The following is a 22221-nucleotide window of genomic DNA, read 5'->3' as shown; positions in this document are numbered from 1 at the left end:
TGGAGACTAGAGGCTATTCTTAAAATTCTGCTAGCTCCTTGATATGCATGCCCTTTGTTAGGTAAATTACACTGCTGGACTCTATTTTGGGAGCAAAGAGAAGGCGGTCTCCAAGCTTCCTTTTGATGCTGGTTTTGAGGTTGCTATCTGAAGGCAATTCGTTTAACAAATGACTCTTACTTCATTGTATTTTCAACACGTGCTATATGCTTACATTACATGTCATATATCAGGCTGTTGGCATTATCGCAGCTGTGGGCAAGGGTGTGACTCGAGAAGACTTGTTTGTTGGAGCTCCTGTTGCTACTCTCAGTTATGGAGGTTTCTCAGAATTTTCTGAGGTAGTCTTCTGTGACAAGAGAAGAAAATGAATGACCTCCTATCTGTGTGTTCTGATCATCTCGCTTTGTGTTGTAATAGGTTCTGGCTGCTCATGCCATACCTGTTCCTGTAGTTATACCTGAAATTGTTCCAATGCTTACGTCTGGCCTTACAGCCCTACTTGGCTTGGAAGAGGTTTGTTAGGCCTCGTCACGGATCTATTTTATTCTGAAAAGCCACACCTTTTGAATGCTGCATACCTAACTTTTTTTTAATCCACTATGATCAGGCAGGAAAGATGGGAACAGGGGAGACTGTATTGGTGACTGCTGCTGCTGGGGGCACTGGCCAATTTGCAGTTCAGGTGTGGAACTGTTTACTTGAGAAATAAAATTGCAAAAGAGAGTAGTTTGGATAATTCTTAACAGCACTGCAAAATGGCCAGCTTTTGGTGTGAATTATTGAATTAATTTTCTGGATGAGAGAAAAAACGATGTTTCTACATCGTGCAATGATTCCCCCAGCCCCACCCCTCTCAAAAAGGTCATCAAAGTTTCAAATGATATCATCTCAAGAACGTAATGTGAAAACACCAGAAGCATTGGACTGCACTGTGCTGCTTTCTTACCCTTCTGCTTTTGATACTGCCTGGTTTGTCATCAGTCGTTGTGCCGTTAGTGCAGCTCATCCAGTACTGTTGCTTCTGTTATGCTTAAGGTGAGTAAATGCTATTTGTAAACAAAACAAGGCGAAGATGATTACTAACTGTGCAGGTGTTCACAATGTCTATCTAGGGAGAAATTTCTATACCTCACATGAATAGACATTAGGAAATTGCTAATCTCATATTGGAGTCCGATACCACATTTTATGCTTAAGTAGCATTCACATATTGTACTTCCCTCAATCAAAATGCTAAATACCAAAGTCAAGAGAGACAATGTAGGCAAGAAGGTTAGATTGCACTAGACCTAAAAATGGGCTTAAAAAGCATATGCAAGTCGCTGTATATACATTATCTGATCTTGAGTTAGGTCAAGGCCCTTGGTCCATGGCTCATTCATGCATCTCATAAGGGTAAACTCACACGCTCTTGTAAGGCTCCTCACTTAAGGGGTGCTCACATGGGTGGAATAAGCTGACCTCCTCAACAGCTCTGCCTAGCCTGAGCTGCCTCTGCCTCTTTGCTGCCCGGCCACAGCATTTTCCTGTGTCTTTGCAGCACTGCTGCTTGTGCCTGCAATTCTCACTCTTGCCATAGCGTAGCCCTCAAATACCTTGTATGTTTTCAATGGTCGCCTCTGCACAGCTGCACTATCCTGGTGACATTATCCTCTCATGTTAAAAAGAAAGAGAATAACAGACATGCAAGTATGCCAATACTTTAGTTGCTTCTTTTGATCTATTCAACTTTTTCTAAGAAGCTTGCAAAAAAGTTTTAATGTATAAAGCAACTTTGATAAAGCTGAAAGGCCCACAAATAATTTAGACTATACTTCAACCTAGTTCATTCTCAATAGTTCCCTTACCAAACATTGTAGTCCTTGGTAAATTCTGCACATTTTATGAAGTGTGTGTCACAATGTGTGTGTGCGGGGTTTGAGCGCATGGAATGTGTGTTATCATTTTATCTTGATTTCATGCCTTTCGTAACTCTCTTGCAAATGTTAAGATCTGTAGGAGTCCTATATTTGTGGTGCACTGATCCTCATAAGTCATTACAATATGTATCTTTTTTTTTCGAGAAAAAGATCCTTCTATTATTTAATAAAACTGCCCATAGGGCTACAACCACCTCTACAAGAGAGGGCTACAACAATCATGAAGGGGAGATGTAACAGACTTGGACACTCCAAGTCAGAATTCTACCGCGACACGACAGGAATTTCACTTCACAACAGTTCATAGTTCACAATTGATTCGACACGGTCCGGCGGAGTTCCGTGCCTAGAGATATTGGCCCCAAAGATTGGCGCCCCTTTCAGTATTTCCTTTTGTATTAATCTGTTGCACAAAATACATGGAGTGGCTGAGTCTCACTCTCAGACTCTGCATCCAGATGCTCTGAGAAGTGAGAGGCCAACTACACTTATAAAGAGTTACAAGGGATGCCAAAAGCAGAGCCCCAAAAGCTTTCCAAAAATAAAGCAATTTCAATTTCCTCTCACAAGCCCTCTTGGGGAACTAAAGCAATTCTCAAAAGCTCCAGCGTAGACAGTTTCCAGCCCTACGTAAAGAAAAGCAGATTTCCGTAGGCTGCCTGGCACGTCATCAGCCCTACGGTTCACGCCGCATTTTCCGGGCCAGTCTGTACGTTGCCTGCCACGTCAGGAGTGCAGAATTTTAGTGCTTTCCCGAGTGTGGGTGTGTGTGTGTACAGGGCTGTCTCTGCTAGTGGTCCCATCCGATCGGGTGTGATCTCGAGCCGCGCCGCCAATTTAGGTGAAATGAAGTTGGCCTTGGCTCCTCCATCAAAGAAAATCAGGGCTTCTTGGTCTTTCACTTTGCCCCAAGCTCGGCAAAGTTGTGTACTCTCGTCAATCGTGCTTGGGTCAGTACCCATGCAATATGGAACGTGTCCTGCTTTCATCTTGCCTTTTCGTCCACGTTCCTCGGCTGCTTTCGAACCCTCTGGCCTGTTTTCAGCCTTGTCGTTTTGTTCTTTCGGTGCCTTTATAGGGCACTTAGCGGACAAATGCCTAGTTTCCCCGCATCCAAAGCACTTCCCCTCTTTAATGTAGAGAGTTCTCTCTCGAAGAGTGAGCTTCATGTGATGTGACTGTCGATTGGTACATCTCCAAAAACTCAAAAAACCCAAAAGTCGTCCGAAAAGCTGTCTTGTAGACATCTCCTGGCGCGATTCGGATCTGATGATATTCACTCTTCAAATCGATCCTGCTAAAACATGAGGATCCCTGTAGTCGGTCAAGAATATCATCGATCCTAGGAATTGGAAATTTGTTCTTGATGGTGATTTTGTTGAGAGCAAGAAAATTCTGCACTGTTGATGTGGCAGGCAGCGTACGGACTGGCCCAGAAAATGCGGCGCGAATCGCGGGGCTGATGACGTACCAGGCAGCGTATAGAAATCTCTGCTTTTCTTTACACAGGGCTGGAAACTCTCTACGCTGGAGCTTTTGGGAATTGCTTTAATTCCCCAAGAGGGCTTGTGAGAGGAAATTGAAATTGCTTTATTTTTGGAAAGTTTTTGGGACAGCTATTGGGGCTTTGCTTTTGGCATCCCTTGTAACTCTTCAAAAGTGTAGTTGGCCTCTCACTTCTCAGAGCATCTTGACGCAGAGTCTGAGAGTGAGACCCAGCCACTCCGTGTATTTTGTGCAATAGATTAATACAAAAAGAAATACCGAAAGGGGCGCCAGTCTTTGGGCCAATATCTCTAGGCACGGAACTCCGCCAGGCCGTGTCGAATCAATTGTGAACTGTGATCTATTATGAAGTGAAATTCCTGTCATGTCGCGGTAGAATCTTGACTTGGGGTGTCCAATTCTGTTACAGGAGACTCTCCCAATGAAAAACCAGCATATGTACAATGAGGCTAAATCAAGAGATGGGAGGAGGGAAAATCCACACAGGTGGACGGTAGTGCCATCTGAGCACACCTTGGACCATGGTGAAGAAAGGCCCAGGGCGCCAGAGTCGAAGGAAAGCCTCTCTACGCTCCCGCATGCGGTCGGAGCTGCCCTGGAGTCTCTCAAACTGTCCTCTAAGAGTATTGACCAACGCTATCCAAAGATCTCGAACAATCTCTGCTGGAGGTATAGGGCGAGCGTCGAAGATGCGGAAGCAACGGGCCCGCCAGATGAACCAGAGTGCCAGGCCGCAGATGAGCTCCCAACCTCCTCTCTCTCACTGCACCACTCCTATGGAGTAAGCTCTGTAGTAGGCTAGAGTGTAGGTCGACCCCCATTGCAACACTATCATCGTGCTGGTGGAGGACATCTCAAACTGAAGCGCTCGGCCCGTGAGAGTGGACCAAGCAGCTACCCCCCAAGTGTACTGCCGGGCTGTGGAAAGAGCTGGCATCAGCCGAAGGACACGAAGCCAAACTTGTTGTGCCAAAGGACAATCCCAAAGACAGTGGCGCTGACTCTCCACAGGATGGTCGCAAGCTGCGCATGTTTCCAAGAGACCACTAGGTACAAGCCAACTCCCAACTGCTGTATCCCAATGTGCAACCAGCCAGTGGAACAAAGTGACATGCCGCGGCTGTGTGGAGTCCCACAACCTCTCCAAAAAATCTGACAAGAAGTCAGCTGTGAGACCCTCCTCCTGCCAATGAGGTGCTGCAGCAGGACGAGCCTCTCTCTGTGCTGCTAGTATGTGACGTCCCAGACGAACAATATACTGAAAGAAAGGGACACCTGGGTGGTCGACTGAGGGGAAAGGGTCCCTTTAAAAGCACTCCCTAGGATCCCACTGCACTCGTGCCAGTGGACAACACTCTCAAGCCCACAACCTCCAGTGGCCAGTCGCAAGAGCTGCTGGGTCAGGATCTATGACACAAATCCTCCCACAGATGCCCACCACTCGGATCCTCTTAACATAGCACTCTGCCAACTGTGGGGCCTCTACTGAAACTCGGTGTAAGCATCCTTCACCATATAGCTCGAAGAACAGGGAGGGAACAGTCTCTGAGCAAGCCCGTACTGCGATGAGAACCTCTAGTCGCTTGAAGGCCCCCTTCCATCTGGGCGCTACTGACTCGAGAGGCGTGAGCTACTCGTCTGGCTCTGCACCCCTCTTATGCCTTGAAGCTGGATGCTTTGAAGCTCCTCTGACAAGACTGAGAACTGTAGCCAGTCACCTAAAGTGCATGCTGGACCCTCTCCCATGGGACCCCAGGAAACATGAGGCCTACTACCAACCAAGTGGCCTCTCTGAGTGCTGACCATGGGGTTCCAAACAAGGGGCTGTCTCAGGCGCTCCTACGTGCAAGTAGGGTGGTGCTGCTCCAAGTCTCTCTGCAGCTTCTCCCAAGATTCTCCCAAGATCGAAGAAGGCTCACAGCAAAAGAGTCCTCTAGCCTCTTGCTCAGGCCAACTTTGCGCATCTCTGTGAAAATCCATCTGGTGGAAGGTCTCCAAGGGCCTCCAGCTTGAGGCACTCTAGCTCTAAGCTGTTGAAGCAAAAACTCCTTCCAGGGCTCCTCTCTTGGAAGCAGTCCTTTGACAACAAACTTCCCAGGAAGGGCTCTGCTCTGTTGTGCTGGGTCTATGATCCCCAACCCCCCCTGAGAACAAGGTAGAGTGATGACCTGCCAGGCCACTTTGGCCCGGGCTATCTGAGTGTCGCGCCCTAACCAAAGGAAGTTCCTGATCAACCTCTCTACCTGGCTGATGCAAGAACTCGAAAAGATCCAACAAGAAGTGATGTACCACATAGTAGCCAACAACACCCGGTTGGCCACTACAACTCTGCCTGCCAAACAAAGTCGTGCGGAGCTCCAATGTAACAGCTTCCTCCTGATGGTGGACAGGAGGAGGGGAGCAATTTGCTGCTCGGGAGACAAGTCCACGCCAACCTGACAGCCCAAGTATCGAAGTGCAGTCCCTTGGGGAATCCATTTGAAACCCTCACCTGACATCCAATCAGGCGTAGAAGCACTACCAACCGAGAAATCCACAGTCTTTCTCGAGTTTAGCAGTGCGCCTGATGCACAACAGAAGGTCTCAAGAGCCTGCTCACACGACTGAAGGTTGGCCTCCTGGCCATCCAAGTACAAGGCTGAGTCGTCTGCAAACTCAACATCCAGTAGCTCATCTCCCCGAATATGGAGCTCTAAGCCACGTAGACCAACCTGTTGTGAAACCAAAAACCTGATCATTGTCTTAGCATAGAACAGAAAGATGAAGGGTGCAAGAGGGCAGCCTAGTCTGACCGAACGTGTGAGCATGAAACGATGTAACCAGCCTGTTAACTCCAAAAAGGGCGGTAGACTTTACTTCAAACCTTGATTTCGCTTTCACCCATTGTTAGTCGTCTATTCTACCTGTGCTATAATGACACAAGAGAGGGGAATGGGATACAGATGCTAGAATGCATCTGTATGCGAAGACCGACACCAGACTAGCCCCTAAATTAGGTGCCCCTTTCGGTATTTCTTTATTCTTTAACAGAGGGAAAAAAAGCTGTGGTTCCCTACAATCTGCCCCGCACAATCTTGACTGAATTTCAACTGTTCTGGCCTGATTTCAGCAGCATAACTGTACTAGGACCCTTCACAGTCAGTATTCCCACGCATTGGATGACTTTCCCGACGCATACGGACACTTTGCAAAACCTGGCGAGAATTTGCAGCACACTGAATTCTCTGTTTTCTGTCCCGAAAATGCGCCAGATCACTTGTACAACGGTCCCCTTGCGTCCCCGAACCTCCTGGGGGTATTAGGGTCCGTTTAGGGCCAAAACCCTAAACCTGCAAAAATACACAGCAGGCTGTAATTCACTGTTTCGGGCTCCGTTTCGCGTGCCGATCGCATCCGTAGCAAGTCCTCGAGCTCCCGCACCTGTAGGGCTACTTGCCCTTTGAATTGGACGAGATTTCGCACGTGAAACCTCTCCGAATCACCTGTACCTGCGGGGGATTAGCCGCTAGCTAATCTAGTACTTGTGCAAGAGGCTCTTGCCTCAGTAATCGCGCATGAACCCACATAACTGTACATTGGTCAAATGAAAAGCCCACTAGAGGGGCATAACCATAAAGAATAGGGGAGAGAGAGAGCAGTGAGAGGTGTGCAGATCATGACATCTTGCACCTCACTGTACATAGAGGGTAAGCCAACACTCCATTGAAGCTCTCCCAGCTGTGACAGCACTCAAAAACGAGCTCACAGTTGAAAATCATATTTTTGCCTTCTCTTTAAGTAGTAAACTGGCCTCAAAGTGCCAAGTGTCACTCATTTGTGCATTTTCCCGCTTTAGACCCTCGGGTCTAAAAATATCTCACCTGCAACCTCTGTTGACTTGGCCACAGAGTAACAAAATGATCCCCATGTCAAACTGCACGTAATGACACGAAGACATTTTGCCGTCCAAAAATAGCAGTCCCTAAAATTTAGGAGTTTCTGCCATTACATTCTTCTAGGTCATCTGACCCTCTCTGTACATTGCAGCCACACCCAGAACTGAAATGTAGCCTATGTAGCAAAGGATTCCGCTTTGGCTGGCCAATGACCCCACTTTGGCTAACCATAGTCCTTGTCCAACCTTAGTGCTCTTTAGCCCTCAGGCCTGGACTCTCTCTGAACAGTTCCACATTGGCTATGCAATGCAGGGCAATTAGAGTTCCAGAGGGGTGTTTCCAAAAGATAAGACAAACAAAATTCCCCAAAGAAAGAGAAAAATAAACAAAAATGGAATTTCCACTGGCTGATGACAAACGATCACCTCTACCTCCTGACAAAAGTACTTGACTACGTGCCCGTCTGTACAGAGTTGACACACCTCTAATCCAAGCATCAGAGAAGCCCATCCTGCGTAGAGTGCCGTCCAAAAAGTCCCAGTCAACTCTATCAAGAAGAAGTATCACCAAATCCTCACCACGGAGCCGCGCAAGGGCACCAGCCTCCCAAAAAGTAAAGGTGTTGTCAAGGATACTATGCTCCTTGAAAAAACTTGTCTGTGTCCCATGTGTAATGCTCTCTAGCAGTGGCTGAATCCTCAAACTCAGAGCCTTGGCAAGAATTTTGTAGGATGAGTTGATGATGGTGATGGGCCGCCACTGTCGAATCTCATCCAAGGGGCCACCCTCCTTGGGAATGAGGTAAATCAGGCCCTCACTCATGCTGTCAGGCATCTCTCCTGTATGCAAGATGTACTGAAAAGTGTTGCAGAGATCTGAGCCAAGCAAGTCCCAATACTCCAAGAGAAACCTGGGAGTCAAACCATCCTCACCTGGACAGCTACCACGGGGAAGTGCTCTAAGGGCCGCGCATCTCCTCGGTCAAAAGGCAAGGCATCTGTGCCCACACCTGCTCTCTGCATGCATCCTGACGCTCTGACTGAGGCTCTGCAGACCGTAGACCACGATAGAAGTCAATAGCAACTACACGCATGTCCTTTGTCTCTAAAGCAACTGACCCTCTAGCCTTCTCAACTGGCTGACCTTTCCATGCGTATGCCGAGGTCCTACTGCCTTAAAGAAAGCGTCTATCACTCTGTCACCCACCTGGGTCCACTCAGATGCCTGTCAATGGAAAACAAACTCATGGCGCCTCTCCTCTGTGGTGACGAGCTCCTGGCGAGCCTGCTGTAACTGCTCCTCCAACCAAGGATTGTCTGGATGATGCTCCTGCATTCTCTGTAAGGAAGCAAAGCCCGATCGGAGATGCTGCTGCTCCTCTCTCGCTACAGCATGGCGAGCCGAAGATTCCTGAAGAAAGAATCGACTAAGCTGAGCAAGTCCTGAGGCCATTGTCAGCAGCAGGAGAATCTTGCATGTTTAAGCTCTCTGTCCAAAGATCCTCCACTCGCTCTCTGAGCGCAGAGTCGAGCAAGACCTCTCAGGGATGCGAAGCATCGTGGTCCCCCTCCTCTGTCTTTCTGTCACTGTGAGGATCACTGGTGCATGGTCCGAAAAAGAGGTCCCAGGCAGGATGCAAACTGACCCACCCAAGTCACAGAAGTGGTCACTAGTGTAGAAGCGATCTATCCGAGATAGATTCACACCTCCCACTCTACGGTCGGAACGAGAGAAGGCCAGGTTGTGTCTGGAGGCCTCACAAAGCTAGAATGCTGCCACACATTTGAAACCCGTAGTCATACAAAACCTCTCCCAAGCTGTTAGTCAACTCCATGCACAGTAGTCCTCCAACATGTTGAAGTCACCCCCTATGCACCATTGCTGTGTCTGCGGTAGAGACTCAAAAATTTGAGACCAAACCTTTGCACGTGCACTCACCACTTTGGGCGCATAGATGTTCAGGAAGCCCACGAGACAACCCTCAACCTGCATAGTGATTCGTTGAGCCGTGCCTGACACAATAATCCCTCTGCCCACAATGGCCTGCTGCAAAGAATCCGCAATAGTTATACATACCCCGCCTTGGAGCCCTCCAGGTCCAAATGCAGCCGACCAAAAAGTCTCATATCGTCCACGCAAAAGCTGACCACAACGTCTAATGCGGCTCTCACACAGATGATACTCCTGTAGCATAAGAAGGTCAATCTCTCCTCCCACCACAAGGCATCGTTGAAGCTCCTAAGGCAGTCAGTCCCTCTGACGTTGAAATTGGGGCCCATCTAATCCCTGTACGTTTCATGAGATGATCCTCATGGGGAGCGAGAGAGAACTGATACTGCCGCAGCAGCTAACCGTGCTATCTTGGAGGCAGGCTTGGATGGGGAGTAATCCGCATCCGAGCATCCTCGAGATAGGCGTGACTGCAAAGAGTGTCTAGCCCAAGCCCAAGTAGGCCGAGCCGTGCGTAAAGCAACCTCCTCTGTCCAGGAGTCCTCATGTATGTGTACATAGCACGGCGGTCTCTGCGTGTCAGCAAAGAACTGAACCACAATGTGTCTACATCCTGCTGCGTCTGGAGGTGCTCCTCCAACCAAGGACTGTCTGGATGCTGCTCTTGCATTCTCTACAAGGAAGCAACGCCCTGTCAGAGACGCTGCTGCTCCTCTCTCGCTGCAGCCAGGCGAGCCGAAGACTCCTGGAGAAATAGCCCCACTAAGCTGAGCAAGTCCAGAGGCCACTCTGTCAACAACAGAGTCCTGCAAGTCTAAGCCCTCTATCCAAAGAGTCACCACTTGCTCTCTGAGCGGAGATTCCAGCAAGACCCTCTCTGGGATGCGTAGCATCGTACTCCCTCTCCTCTGTTTATCTGTCAATGTGAGGATCACTGGTGCATGGTCCGAAAAAGAGGTCCCAAGCATGATGCAAACTGACCCACCCGAGTCACAGAAATGGTCACTAGTGTAAAAGCGATCTATCCGAGATAGATTCACTACTCCCTCTATACGGTGCGAATGAGAGAAGTCCAGGCTGTCAGGTGGCCTCACAAAGCTAGAATGCTACCACACATCTGAAACCCGCAGTCATACATAACCTCTCTCAAGCTGCCAACTCAACTCCATGTACAGTAGTGTGGCTACCTCCAATCCTGTCAAGAGGGATCCTCCAACATGTTGAAGTCACCCCCAATGCACCATTGCTCTGTCTACGGCAGAGACTCAACAATCTGAGACCAAAACTCTGCACGTGTATGCGCCACATTGGATGCGTAGATGTTCAGGAAGCCCATGAGCCAACTCTGAACCTGCATAGTGATCCATTGAGCCCTGCCTGGCACAATAATCCCTCTGCCCACAGTGGCCTGCTGCAAAGAGTCCGCAATAGTCATACATACCCCGACCTGGATGCCTCTAGGTCCAAAAGCAGCTGACCAAAACGTCTCATATCGTCCACGCAAAATCTGACCACTTCGGCGAATGTAGCTCTCACAAAGATGATTCTCCTGTAGCATAAGAATGTCAATCTTACCACCCACAAGGCATCTCTGAAGCTCCTGACGCAGCCGACCCCGCTGACATTGAAACTGGGGCCCTCCTAATCCCTGCACATTCCATGAGATGATCCTCATGGAGTCCGTGAGAGAAAACAGATGATGTTGCAGCAGCCAACCTCGCTATCTTTGAGGTCGGTTTGGATGGGGAGTAATCCGCATCCGAACGACCTCTACATAAGAGTGAAAGAAGCGACTGTCCCGTCCAAGCCCAAGCCGAGCGTGCAGCCCAAAGGGCTACATCCTCTATCGAAGAATCCTCATGTACAAGTACATAACAAGGAGGGCACTAAGTGTCAGCAAACAAGTGCACCACAATGTGCCTGCAGCTTGCTGCATCCGGAGGCGTCATGCTCAACTTGGCGAGAGGCCAAATTGTCTGCACTTGATCTGTCACCCCTAAGTCCCCTGTGTGGTGTGAGAACTCAGTAGCGTGAATCTGGAGCCAGTCAAGGACTATGTGCTGGGTCCACTCTGTGAGATTCTTACCACACAACGGAAAGGAGAAACTCACTGTTGTGTCCAGAGCCTCAATGCCTCTAGCTGCAAGAAAGAGGACATGGACTCGAACGCTAGCCTCCTCCAGGTCAGGAGAAGAGTCACCCAGAAACCGGGTGAAGCTGTAGTCGAAGAAGTCCGAGCGTTTGCGTATGTCGAAGCTAGTCAAACCTCGAGGGACTGGTGTCACCAGCGTGTGACTACTATCTATCCTTTTTGTTGATTTCTTTCTTATTATCTATTTACTTTCACTTTTTGGAAACACCCCTCGGGAAATCTAACTGCCCTGCATTGCATAGCTAGTGTGGAACTGTCCAGAGGGAGTCCAGGCCTGAGGGCAAGAGAGCACTAAGGTTGGACAAGGACTATGGTTAGCCAAGTGGGGTCATTGACTAGCCAAAGTGGAATCCTTTGCTACAGAGGCTACATTTCAGTTTTGGATGTGGCCGTAGTGTACAAAGAGGGTCGGATGACCTAGAAAGATATAATGGCAGCATCTCCTAAAATTTAGGGAACTGCTATTTTGGGACCTGAAAATGTGTTGGCGTCATTACCTCCGGAATGACAAAGGGAACATTTTCTTACTCTGCCGTGAAGTCAACTGGGCAACCGGTTGGGATATTTTTAGGCGGCAACCCCGAAACGGGAAAATGCTTGTAAATGTGCCAAGTGGCACATTCTGGTGCAGTTTCCAATGCAAGAAGGAGTTGGCGCTGAATTTGAAGGGAAGAAGGGCTCATTTGCTGATTTTTGGTCACAGGTTAAGAGCTATGGAGTGCTTGCTTTCCCTCTTATGCACAGTGCGGTGCTAGGAGTGATGCCCTGCACGCTACGCACTGCCCTCTCTCTCCCCTTTGGCAGTATGTTATGCCCCTCTAGTGGGCTCTTCATTTGACCAATGTACAGTTGTGTGGGTTCATGCGCGATTGCCGAGGCAAGAGCCTCTTGCACAGGTACTGGATTAGCTAGCGGCTAATCCCCCCGCAGGTACAGGTGAATTCGGAGAGGTTTCACGCCAGAAATCTCGTCCGATTCAAAGGGCAAGTAGCCCTACAGGTGCGGGAGCTCGAGGACTTGCTAGGGATGCGACCGGCACGCGAAACGGAGCCCGAAACAGTGAATTACAGCCTGCTGTGTATTTTTGCAGGTTTAGGGTTTTGGCCCTAAACGGACCCTAATACCCCCAGGAGGTTCGGGGACGCAAGGGGACCGCTGTACAGGCGATCTGGCGCATTTTCAGGGCTGAAAACAGAGAATTCAGCGTGCTGCAGATTCTCGCCAAGTCTTGCAAAGTGCCCGTATGCGTCGGGAAAGTCGGCCAATGCGTGGGAATACTGATTGTGAAGGGTTCTAGTACAGTTATGCTGCCGAAATCGGGCTGGAACAGTGGAAATTCAGCCGAGTTTGTGCGGGGCAGCTTGTAGGAACCACAACGTTTATTCCCTCTGTTGAATAATAAAGAAATACCGAAAGGGGCGCCTAAGTTAGGGGCCAATCTGGTGTCCGTCTACTCATACAGGTGCTATCTAGCAGCCTGTATCCCTCTCCCCTTTGTTGTGTCTTGAAAGTACAAGTAAAATAGACGACTAATAATGGGTGAAAGCTAAATCAAGGTTTAAAGTAAAGTCTACCGCCCTTTTTGGATTGAACAGGCCGGTTTCATGGTTCCATCGACGGGATTAAATCACTTTTTCCCATAGAAGTGATCCTTGGTCAGTTTTGGGCTTGAAGACACAGGGGATCATAGACCAGACAGACACAGGGAATTGCAATTATGGCTGACAGACCAGATGATGTGACTGAAGACGTTTCCTCTTCACAGGGTCAACAGACATATGAAGTGGGTGAGTCCTCAAGACCACCACAGACGGATGATGATATATTCAGGACCCAGTTGGCTACTGCTGTGGCTATGTTCACACAAGTAATGCAGAATCCGAGGTTTCTAGCCTTTCTGCAACCTCCTCTTCCGTCTCAGCAAGTTGGGTCACTGGATCATATTCAAAAGCCTGTTAAGGCTCGAGCACAGGTGATTCATACCGCACAGTCAATGGAAACACCTGTACACTTGACGGAGAACATGCAGTCTCCACAACCTATGCCTAAGGTGCAAGAACAGGTGGCTGAGATGCCAGTCTTTTAAGCTGTACCAATTCAGCCCGCCACCTTTCAACAGCCTATAGCTGGTTCTAATGGGCAGGGAAGCAACCTACAGGCTATGCAACAGGTCTTCCCACCACCTTCAGTACACCCTGGCTATTTTGGAGGTGGATCGGTATTCCAGAGCATGGCTGGTCATGCACCTGGAAATCAGTTTTATACGCCAGGAACAGTGTTTGGGGGTGCTCAAACGATGATGCCTAACCCCATGTACAGTGTCATGGGTATGCAACCAAGGTTTCAAAGCACTCAGGGACAATTTGGGATGCCACAAGCAAATTTTGGTATGGCTGGAATTACAAATCAGCAGCCAAATATGGCATTTCCAGGTCAAGTTAATAGCGGCCAAGGAACACAGATGAACCCTAATAGTGTTCCCATGTTTCAGTCACTTCCATATGACAATTTAACGCCGCTGGAGAGGCCAACTCCGTACAAAGAAGGTGGCAAAGGAGTGTCATTCACGACCTTTACAGGGTTTGATGACAGGAAGAAGGCTCTTTCATTCCTCCAGCAGTTTGACAAGGCCTATGCAGGGGGAAATTTTACAGAGGCTTCAAAGGTCCGCAAGGCAGCCACTTTCTTGACAGGGAATGCGGGACAATGGTGGACAACTTTATTGCTTCAAGGGCAAGCTCCGTCCACATGGATTTACTTCAAGCAGATTTTTGCAGCAGCATGGTTATCTGATGATTTCGAAGCAGATGTCATGACAGAATGGCACCAGCTTAATGCTGCCACTTGCAGAAATCTGGATGATTACAATTGGAAGTTTTGGAAAGCTCTACTTCCAGTAACTTCCTATAGGTTTGTGCCATTGACAGAACAGATTGAAAAATACTGTTGTGGCCTACCCAAAGGATTGAGAAAATACTGCACGAAGACAAAAGTCACTACTTTGACGCAGCTCATCGAGGTAGCAAACACTGGCAATGGTTTGCTCAAGGGAGAAGATTGTGAATTTAACACTGGCGTCAAGACAGGATCAGGCAAGAAAAATTCAGCCAAGAAGCACGTTCCCAATGAGGCTCCTAAAGGGACTCAGGAGTCAGCCAACACAGGGAAAGACAAAGCTACGGCTGAACCAGAAAAAGGACCAGCAAAGAAATGGAAAAGACGTTTTCCTCGCAAGTCAGAAGAGCAAAAGAAGGTCCTGAGGACAGAGAACAAATGCTTTATATGTGAGCAGCCTGGCCACATTGCTTACAACTGTCCTACAAAGAAAAGGCCAGCTGATTCTGAAGACAAGGAGGACAGGAAGGAAAAGAAGCCCATGGCTGGTCTAGTGCCAGATATGGTGGGCGACAAGCCAAATTCTGATGCAAGTGAGCTTTGCAGAGCATGGGGAAAGGTTAGGGATCAAACAGTGCTTATCTTCTTTGATCCAGGTGCCAAAGCCAACTTTATTTCCCCAGAATTGGCTTCAAAGTTGGGAATCAGACCTGAAGAGATGGGGTATACAGTAGAGGCAGGTTTGGCATGTCCTGGCCATACAGAGGCTGTGACACCCATCATTGGAAAGTTGCGTCTACATATCCAGTCCTATGTAGATGCTGAAGAATTTTACATCATGCCACTGGACGGATGTGATGTGTTGTTAGGTATTCCTTAGTTGTTTCGTGTACAGGGAATCATGGATGCCTACAATAAAAAGATCACTGTACAGAGCAGGGGAAAGACTCACATTCTGGATGTAAAGCTTAAAGGGGAGTCTATTCCTACTGTATCAGCTTCTGCTATTACTTCTGTAATGAAAAAGCATCTTTCTGCGTACTTGGTTTTTGCACGTGAAGTGTCAGATTGTGATGAATCAAATTTATCTGTGCTAGATAAAGAAATGTCAATGTTTTTACAACAGTATAGTGACTGTTTTTCCGATTCATTACCGTCTCAATTACCGCCAGAGAGACCCGAGGACCATGCGATAGATTTGGTGCCAGGCTGTAGCCCACCAAACAAGCCTCCGTACAGGGTTAGTGCGGCTCAGCAGAAAGAGATAATGGGCCAAGTACAAGAGCTGTTAGAAAAGGGGCTGATTCAGCCCAGTTCATCTCCATTTTGTTCTCCATTATTGTTGGTGCAAAAAAAGGATGGCTCATGGCGTATGTGCATCGACTACCGTGCACTGAACAAGAATACCATCAAGAATAGGTTCCCTATACCTAGAATTGATGATATTATGGACAAATTAGAAGGAGCAGCTATGTTTAGCAGGATAGATCTAAAGAGTGGGTACCATCAGATCCGCATTAGATCAGAGGATGTGCACAAGACTGCTTTTAGAACAACGTTTGGCGTTTACGAATTTTTAGTGATGCCCTTTGGTCTCACAAATGCTCCTGCTACGTTCAATAGGATGATGGACAGAATTTTCCGTCCACACCAGCAGTTTGTTGGTACATTCTTTGATGACATGATAGTCTACTCAAAGAATGAAGAGGAGCATAGGCATCACTTGGCCATTGTGTTCAAAGAGCTACGCAGTCATAGGTTGCTCATCAATGCAAAGAAAAGTGAGTTTTTTCTGGAAGAGATTCACTTTCTGGGACACATTGTCTCAAAGGATGGTGTCAGAATGGATCCTGCAAAAGTTGAAGCGATCAAGTCATGGCCAAATTTGAAGACGGTGCATGATGTCCGAAGCTTCTTGGGACTATGCTCCTATTACAGAAGGTTTATCCGAAATTTTGCTGAGATTGCTTCACCTTTACATGCTCTTCAAAAGAAGGCAGTCACCTTTAGATGGACACAAAAAGAGATTTCAGCTTTTAATCTCTTAAAGGAAAAGATGACTTCGGATCCAGTCATTGTGTTGCCAGATCTTAGGAAGTCATTTGTGGTCCAGTGTGATGCCTGCGGTAGTAGCATTGGTGCTGTGCTAATGCAAGATGGCAGGGTAGTAGCCTATGAGAGCAGAATTTTGCAAGGGCCAGAGATGACCATGCAGGTCTATGAGAAAGAGTTACTGGCTGTGATTCATGCGCTCTTAAGTTGGAAACACTACCTGCTAGGTGCAGATTTCGTTGTCCAAACGGACCATCAGGCCTTGCGATACTTCTTGACACAGACAAAGTTATCTGAGAAGCATATGCGATGGGCAAATATCTTGTCCATGTTCCATTTTCAGATTGTGCATGTGGAAGGCAAGAAGAACGTTGTGGCTGATGCCTTGTCAAGGAAGCCACAAATTTCAGCTGTGTCGATTCCTTATCATCATGAACTTGATGATATGAGAGAACAGTATGCAAATGATGAAGATTTTGCAAGGGTCTTCGAGCAACTAACGGATGGACAACGTCATGAACACTATCTTCTTAAAGACGGGTTCATGATGATGCATGGCAGATTGTGTGTCACAAAGCCATTGCGACGCAAAATTATGGAAGAGAGTCATGTCCCACCGTATGCAGGGCATCGTGGTATCGATGCTACAGTTAAAGCGGTAGAGACATTCTTCTATTGGCCTACATTGAGAAGGGATGTGGATGCCTTTGTGCGAGAATGCCTAATATGCCAAAAGGTCAAGTTTGACAGGCAAAAGGCACCAGGGTTATTGCAACCACTACCTATTCCAGATAAACCATGGGAAAGTATTGCTATGGATTTTATCTTTGATCTTCCGAAAACGCAGACAGGAAACGATGGTATTTGGACCATTATTTGCAGATTCAGCAAACAGGCTCATTTTATTCCTGTCAGGAAGAAGATAAAGCCAGATCAGATGGCACGCTTGTTTATGAGCAATATTTTCAAGTATCATGGCATGCCACAGTCGATTATTAGCGACCGTGATCCACGCATGACTAGTTTGTTCTGGAAAGGCTTGTTTGAGAATATGGGTACCACGCTCAAATTCTCTTCGTCATTTCATCCTCAAACAGATGGGCAGTCAGAAGAGGCAAATTCTACTGTCCTAGATCTGCTGAAGTGCTATGTGTCAGAGCATAAAGGAAAGTGGGAGCAGTATTTGTCATTGGTGGAGTATGCATACAATAATACAGTGCATTCATCAACTGGCAAGGCACCTTTTGAGATAGTTGAAGGTGGCAAGAAAGTTCCTCCCATACTGCATACAAAGGACAAGATATTTGAAGCAGATAAGTATGTTCAAGACATGGATGAAATGTACAAGAAGGTCAAAGTGGCCTTAGAAAGGACTCAGGCAAAGCAAAAGAAAGCAGCTGATCGTCACCGTCGTGAAGTGGTATATTCACTTGGTGATTGGGTGCTTTTACGCTTTGAAAAGGCAAGGTTAAAGAAGATGAAGGGCAAGGAAAGACTCTTTCCAAAGCTCAGCATGCGTTACTATGGGCCTTTTCAAGTGTGCGACATAATCAGTGATGTTGCATATAGGCTGAAATTGCCCGACAGTTGGAAGATTCACAATGCGTTTCATGTGAGTCTTCTCAGACCCTATGTGGGTGATGTGCCAGAAGATATGCCAGCTGAAGATCAGCCGGAAGTCGAGGAACTTGACGAGATCTTGGTCCCTGAACAGATTTTGGCACACAAAGAAAGAAAAGTGAAAGGCAAGGTTGCTAGGCGTTACTTGGTAAAGTTCAGAAACTATCCACCAATGGATGCTAAGTGGATGGAAGAAGGTGAACTTGCAGAGTCACCAACTGTGTTATCACTTTACCTGGAAGCCTTCGATTTGCAACCTACCTTGACCCCTTGAGTTTCAAAGCTAAATGGATTGTCAGTCTGACAATGGCTTCTGAGACAAATGATGTACATGGTATTTAAAGTGAGCTCAAATCATATACCTGTTACATGAATGTTAGAGCTGTACAGATTGTCAGTTTGGCAATTGCTCTTATGGAATGTCCAAAAGTTTGGTTGGTGCTATAGAAGTGAGTATTTCTTGTCAGTTTGTCAAGGATACAGTGATTGCTTCTATTAAAGAGTACATGTGTAACTGCATTCTTAAACTGTCGGTTTGGATATGCTCGAAAGTGTTACGGGATCCAACGTGTACTATAAGACAGTGGCAAAATGTGCAGCTACCATTTTGTCATTGGAACGTTAGTGACTCAAAGCAATGGCAGAGTGCGAAGCTACCACTATGTCATTGGGACAGGGTTCACACGCAAGCAATACATGAGTCGACGAGGTGTTGAATACACCAGGGTTGACAATGAGCATGTATGTGTCGTATATGTGTTGACAGGTGTTGAATACATCAGTGTTGACAGTAAGCATGTACGACATAGATGCAAACGAGGACGTTTGAGATTTCAAGAGGGGGGTATGTCACCAGCGTGTGACTACTATCTATCCTTTTTGTTGATTTCTTTCTTATTATCTATTTACTTTCACTTTTTGGAAACACCCCTCGGGAAATCTAACTGCCCTGCATTGCATAGCTAGTGTGGAACTGTCCAGAGGGAGTCCAGGCCTGAGGGCAAGAGAGCACTAAGGTTGGACAAGGACTATGGTTAGCCAAGTGGGGTCATTGACTAGCCAAAGTGGAATCCTTTGCTACAGAGGCTACATTTCAGTTTTGGATGTGGCCGTAGTGTACAAAGAGGGTCGGATGACCTAGAAAGATATAATGGCAGCATCTCCTAAAATTTAGGGAACTGCTATTTTGGGACCTGAAAATGTGTTGGCGTCATTACCTCCGGAATGACAAAGGGAACATTTTCTTACTCTGCCATGAAGTCAACTGGGCAACCGGTTGGGATATTTTTAGGCGGCAACCCCGAAACGGGAAAATGCTTGTAAATGTGCCAAGTGGCACATTCTGGTGCAGTTTCCAATGCAAGAAGGAGTTGGCGCTGAATTTGAAGGGAAGAAGGGCTCATTTGCTGATTTTTGGTCACAGGTTAAGAGCTATGGAGTGCTTGCTTTCCCTCTTATGCACAGTGCGGTGCCAGGAGTGATGCCCTGCACGCTACGCACTGCCCTCTCTCTCCCCTTTGGCAGTATGTTATGCCCCTCTAGTGGGCTCTTCATTTGACCAATGTACAGTTGTGTGGGTTCATGCGCGATTGCCGAGGCAAGAGCCTCTTGCACAGGTACTGGATTAGCTAGCGGCTAATCCCCCCGCAGGTACAGGTGAATTCGGAGAGGTTTCACGCCAGAAATCTCGTCCGATTCAAAGGGCAAGTAGCCCTACAGGTGCGGGAGCTCGAGGACTTGCTAGGGATGCGACCGGCACGCGAAACGGAGCCCGAAACAGTGAATTACAGCCTGCTGTGTATTTTTGCAGGTTTAGGGTTTTGGCCCTAAACGGACCATAATACCCCCAGGAGGTTCGGGGACGCAAGGGGACCGCTGTACAGGCGATCTGGCGCATTTTCAGGGCTGAAAACAGAGAATTCAGCGTGCTGCAGATTCTCGCCAAGTCTTGCAAAGTGCCCGTATGCGTCGGGAAAGTCGGCCAATGCGTGGGAATACTGATTGTGAAGGGTTCTAGTACAGTTATGCTGCTGAAATCGGGCTGGAACAGTGGAAATTCAGCCGAGTTTGTGCGGGGCAGCTTGTAGGAACCACAACGTTTATTCCCTCTGTTGAATAATAAAGAAATACCGAAAGGGGCGCCTAAGTTAGGGGCCAATCTGGTGTCCGTCTACTCATACAGGTGCAATCCAGCAGCCTGTATCCCTCTCCCCTTTGTTGTGTCTTAAAAGTACAAGTAAAATAGACGACTAATAATGGGTGAAAGCTAAATCAAGGTTTAAAGTAAAGTCTACCGCCCTTTTTGGATTGAACAGGCCGGTTTCAACTGGTGCAAAGTGTAGCGCGGATAATGTGTCGTGCTCTCAACAGTGTGGGTGCCCCTCAGTGCAATGTGCGTGGCAATCTCACTCAAACAAATGGAAACTCTCTCAAACAGAATGAAACACAGGAACAATGGATAACAACAGAGACACAACGGTGGACCAGAACATGTGAACTCGACTAGCTCAAAGAACCATGTACAGACTTTGGCGTGGCAGCACACTCAGCTCCAGCCCAGGACTCACAGGTACAAAATGGGGTGTCGAGGCTCAGATGTGCAGGGATGGTGAAGCAGTGCTCTGTGTAAGACTCCTCTAGAAGACTACGTACAAGCTAATAGAACTACCCCCAACGACTACTCATATGTACAACCATAAAGAGCCACCAACGGCTCATAAGTGTCCAGCCAGCTAAGTCTATCTCCAAACTGAGTGGTGGTGGTGACCTGGCCACGATGTCCACTAGACCACCGTAGGTACCCTGCCACATGTCACTCCCAGCCCAAAGGGTCCGTCCAGTGTGAACCAGACCAACTATAGCTAACTGTCCAACTGCTTGTCCTGTGAAGTGACATTGTAGCCCTGCTACAGGTTGCCCGCCACAAGACCTCTCACCGTCTCTTTGGGAGGAAGACTGAGACGGTGAGAGGAAGACTGAAACTGTGAAAGAAAACTACTAGTATGTACAATGGTGAGTTCCTGAATCTGTCATCCAAGAGATAGAGTGGTGGCCACTGCTACATCCGAAGTATCAGCGTCTGGAGGTGGAGCCATCAAATCGATTGTGGGGCCTTGCTGTATGCGAGCTCTCCTGTCAGTAAGTGTGTTTCCTGAAAAATGACCAGCCACCTGTTGCTGGGCAGATGGTAGCACATGTCCTGTAGTGTACTGAGGACGTCGGGTAACACAGCCATGCCGATGTGCTCCAGCAACTCCATCACAACAAGTCATAATTTGCATCTGAGGCAATGGTGAAGATTGAAACCCCTGAGGAGTAGGATACTGCTGTTGTTGTTGTTGATTGTAGTACTGAGCGGGAACTGGAGTCTGGGGAACTGGAGTCTGTGAGTAAAGTCCCATAAACTGCTGAGAAGGACCCGTTGCTGCATGCTGCACTGGTGTACCTGCTCCGGTCCACCCATATCCCATACCCATCATCGTAGGCTGCGTTTGCCTATTTTCCTGTAACAGCAATTCTCTAAATCCTTGTAGTTGATTCTGAAGGTCACTAATCACTTGAGACTTTAACTTCAGGGCCTGCTGGAGTGCGAAAATAGTGGCATCCCTATCAGCGATGGCGCTCTCAGCAACCTTCAGAGCTCCCTCCATAGCTGCGTAAGTAGCTGCGTGACGTTGGTGTGTGGCTGCTAAACGCTCTGCTCCCAGCTCAATGGTGGCAATGGATTGCCTAGACTCCTGCAATATATCCTCTGATAGCCGAAAAAATGATGAAGAGTCCGACCCTGTGGAAGGTCCTTTAACAGTGTCAGGGTGAAGAGAGCTGGCGAGTGGTACAGCTGGTGGGACTGGTGTGACAAGTGGCACTGCTCGCAGTGGACTAGGCACATGCCTCTTTGTCGAAGTAGAGATGGTAGGAGTGGTTGCTGCAGGACTAGGCATAGGAGAAGAAGCAACTGCCACTGGGACGTGGGGGCTAGTCACTGTGGTGGTAGGGGTAAAAATAGCAGCAGTAGAGAGAGGAACACACATTGTAGAAGCCACAACTGTGACATGCATAGTGTGATCTGCACCACCCGAACTTACCATCGAATCAGTAGCGACCGTATGCGAGGAACGTCGAACTGGTTGCTTCACTCGAAGCTGTTGGCTTTCCGAAACTGGTAGGGATACTAAACATTCTACTGTGTCCTTTACTACCTTTGCTCTCTTTTTCTTTGGCTTTTCAGATAGATCCATTGTTTGTTCAATATCTTTCCCTTTTCCCTTAGAGCTTTTACGCTGCATCGTCGCATCCACATCCATAGGAC

At 47.7% G+C, this 22221-nt stretch overlaps 1 protein-coding gene across 2 annotated transcripts in view; it reads left to right on the top strand.

Moving 5' to 3' along the window:
- Positions 1-22221, top strand: part of LOC147446820 (ARP protein (REF)) — a 192470-nt gene that overhangs the window by 119145 nt on the left and 51104 nt on the right. For both annotated transcript variants that reach the window (XM_086522788.1, XM_086522787.1), the window contains exons 10-13: positions 62-139; positions 234-341; positions 421-516; positions 611-685. In XM_086522788.1, the coding sequence (XP_086378914.1) occupies positions 62-139; positions 234-341; positions 421-516; positions 611-685 (357 nt within the window). The remainder of the gene's footprint in view (positions 1-61; positions 140-233; positions 342-420; positions 517-610; positions 686-22221) is intronic.

The sequence above is a fragment of the Adiantum capillus-veneris genome, chromosome 11, assembly GCF_014529385.1.
Source record: "Adiantum capillus-veneris isolate H3 chromosome 11, ASM1452938v2, whole genome shotgun sequence".
NCBI lineage: Eukaryota > Viridiplantae > Streptophyta > Polypodiopsida > Polypodiales > Pteridaceae > Adiantum > Adiantum capillus-veneris.
This window is presented reverse-complemented; position numbering and strand designations above follow the sequence as displayed.